The following is a 3,146-nucleotide window of genomic DNA, read 5'->3' on the forward strand; positions in this document are numbered from 1 at the left end:
TATCGCCAACAATGAGGGCCCCACCCCAAAATCAGCTGCAACGCCACGTGGGTAAACCTTAGCTCTTCTTCGGATAAATGCCTGTTAAGCGAATCCGAATCTCCAATCCCAACCGACACTTCACCCGTCTAACCCAAAGAACTGTCGTGCTATTTGCTACTTTAAAATATTTTGAGTAAACTAACATTACATGACTTAATTACTACTTTATTCTATTTTTTAAAATCATATTTAATATTATATTTTAATTTTATTTTAGTCATTTACTATTAAAAAAGAAACAAAACTACTAAAGTAATAATATTTTATTTTTTTTTAATGATGACATGATATCATTTTATAATAATATGTCGATCGATGTATTTTTAATAATAAGTGATTAAAATAAAATTAAAATATAACTTTATGTATGATTAAAAATAAAAGTTAAGTGACTGAAACGGAATTAAGGGAGTAAATGAATGACTAACTACGTAGTTTATCCTATAAAAATAGAAAAAGTATAAACAAATTAAAAAAAAAAACGTACAAACAAACTTCGTTTCAATTTCAAAGCAAATTCAACTGACCGAGGAAACAAAGCCGAAATCCAAAGCTTTCCGACTCGTTGCACCACACAAGTTAATGCTCTCTCACGTATGGACACTTGGCAATACGTCGCGCCACACCCTTTGCATTTCCACTTCCTGTACACACAAGAAAACATAGACCCACACGACCATATTTCTTCTCCTCCATACCTTTTCTCAATTTACAATGTTACCCTCCTTTATTTTTTATTTAATTTCTCTTTTTTATCTTAATATCGGTCTCTTGTTTCAATATGTAATAGGATAGGGGGAGGTAAGATAGTAGACTGCTCCCAACACTAGGGTGAGAGCAGTTTCCGTAGGAAACCTCCAAATTATGAAATGCCCTCCACGAGACTCGATCCCACGACCTCAAGGTTAAGAACCTTAATGAAATGACCATCCAGCTCAGTTGGTAGAGCACAAAGTTCTTAACCTTGAGGTCGTGGGATCGAGTCCCATAGAGGGCATTTCATAATTTGGAGGTCTTCTACGGAAACTGCTCTAAACCTGGTATTGGGACAGCCTATTATCTTACCTCCTGTTACCTCATACATATGAGAATAAGGGACATCTATTTTTCTTTTTTATCTTAATATAAATCTACGTTCAAAAGCCAATACATTCAGTTTATCAATATATAATTTAAGTTATAAAGTTAATTAATTAGTTCTGTTTCATTAACACTAACCAGGGCAAAATATCATGCGAGTGGGGTGTGTTGGTTTATTGCAAAGGCAAACTTGTAATTTAAAGCAAAAGGCAAGGCTGTTCCTATAAGACACTGCAAGTTGTTTAGTTTTATTCTTCTCTCTTCCCCTCTCTCTCTCTCAATCGGCCATTCTCTCGATAAAACGAAAGAGCAACTTAAGAAATTAGAAAATATCTTTTGTGATTTGGTTAAACGAAATAGAAGATTAGAAAATTAGAAAATAGCAACTTAAGAAATTCTCTCGAGAAAACGAAAGGAAACTCGCTGGTGGATCGAGCGAAAATATCTTTTGTGATTTGGTTAAACGGGGAAGGAGATGAAGAGCTGTGAGCTCTGCAAGTTGGCGGCGACGACATATTGTGAATCGGATCAAGCCAGTTTGTGCTGGGATTGCGACGCTGTAGTCCACGGAGCCAACTTCCTCGTGGCGAGGCACGTAAGGCTTCTCCTCTGTCACGCTTGCCAGTCTCTCACTCCATGGAGAGCCACTGGTTCCAGGCTCGGTCACACGGTCTCCGTCTGCGAGAGGTGCGTCAACGACGGCGATCGAGAAGAGAGCGAAGCAGAGAATGACTATGACGGCGTTCGCAACGACGACGATGAAGGAGATGATGGTGAAGGAGATGATTCCGATGATGACGTGTCTGTTGAAGATGACGTTGAGGACGGCGATAATCAGGTGGTGCCGTTGTCGACAGTAGAAAATACACCTCCGCCGGTGTCCAGTTCTTCTAGTAGCGGAGATGATTCCGGTGGTGAAAGAGAAGTATCCAAATCAAAAAAATTGTTTTCGTTGAAAAGGTCGAGAGAAAATGCTCCAGATCTTCACTCTAAGGTTTGTTTTTCTCTTTTGATCTCTCTTCAATTCTTTACATCTTGTTTTCCCGTCGTCTCTCATTTTAAATTCTTTTCGTTTTTCTTATTCAAATCGTTTAATCTCTTTCATGAAATCAAGAGTTGATAATTCTTTTCATTATTATTCAACAGGACGATCCAGATTGTTTATCTCCTAAACGGAGGTACGGCTTGCAGAAAAGAGGATGAAGCCGTTCCGGTTGACTCCAGGTTATCGAAATAACAACAGATCAAACCGGATGGAACGGTGCAGTTTCAGTCAGAGAGGCACGATTGAGTAGTCATTAGGAGAAAAAGGCTTAGTATGTGAGAAAATCCAGTTTAAAAAATCTTAAAATTTGTTAGAAATTGTAACATCTTTGCCATTCGATTTTAGTTGATTTTGGCCTGCTCTTTCTGATTCTCTAACCTATTCTAACAATAGTCATTGATAGGAATGTTGACACCATGTGTAGGCCTGTAGTGTGGGTTTATTTGTACTAATAATCCAAGAATTTTAAGAGTGCTAATTACTTCAACAAAGTGTTATACTCTCCTTCTGATATTTCAACAGACTAACGTAGTTTCTTTGGAAATAATATTTACGTAATAGCAAACTAAGGGATGTGCGCAGGAAGTGGCGCTACAGATAAAGGGTTCGTGTCCTTGATTCTTTGAAGGACATCCACTTATAAGGCTGGCTGGCTATCCCATTATCCACCGTTTCACCAGTCCTGTGGGCGTCAGAATTCTTGTCAGTGATATGTCATTGACAATAACAAGGCACGTATACCAATTTGAATTTTCTTTCTTAAAATATATTTTGAGCATGAACAGAATTGTTCTTGTCAATCACTTTGCAACGCATCTTCTTCTGCCTAAACAAGCAAGTTGGGCATGTCCTTGTGTATTGCCTAAAATGATAAACATTTTCATCTCATGTGCCCCCCACACGTCTTGTCATTTTGAGTGTTTCTCATAGCCAAGTTGAGGTACCACCTAGTGTGTGGGTCATTTTATGACAGCTTTTG

The 3,146-nt window shown here is 38.1% G+C and overlaps 1 protein-coding gene across 1 annotated transcript; it reads left to right on the forward strand.

Annotated features, from left to right (window-relative positions):
- The first annotated feature begins 1,395 nt into the window (after window positions 1-1,395).
- LOC120197007 (zinc finger protein CONSTANS-LIKE 1-like) lies at window positions 1,396-2,688 on the forward strand. The gene is made up of 2 exons (XM_039198659.1): window positions 1,396-2,116; window positions 2,269-2,688. Exons 1-2 carry the CDS (start codon window positions 1,598-1,600, stop codon window positions 2,323-2,325), a joined length of 576 nt encoding a protein of 191 aa, XP_039054590.1. The 5' UTR covers window positions 1,396-1,597; the 3' UTR covers window positions 2,326-2,688.
- The last annotated feature ends 458 nt before the right edge of the window (window positions 2,689-3,146 follow it).

The sequence above is a fragment of the Hibiscus syriacus genome, unplaced genomic scaffold, assembly GCF_006381635.1.
Source record: "Hibiscus syriacus cultivar Baekdansim isolate YM2019G1 unplaced genomic scaffold, ASM638163v2 tig00117040_pilon, whole genome shotgun sequence".
Classification (NCBI taxonomy): Eukaryota; Viridiplantae; Streptophyta; class Magnoliopsida; order Malvales; family Malvaceae; genus Hibiscus; species Hibiscus syriacus.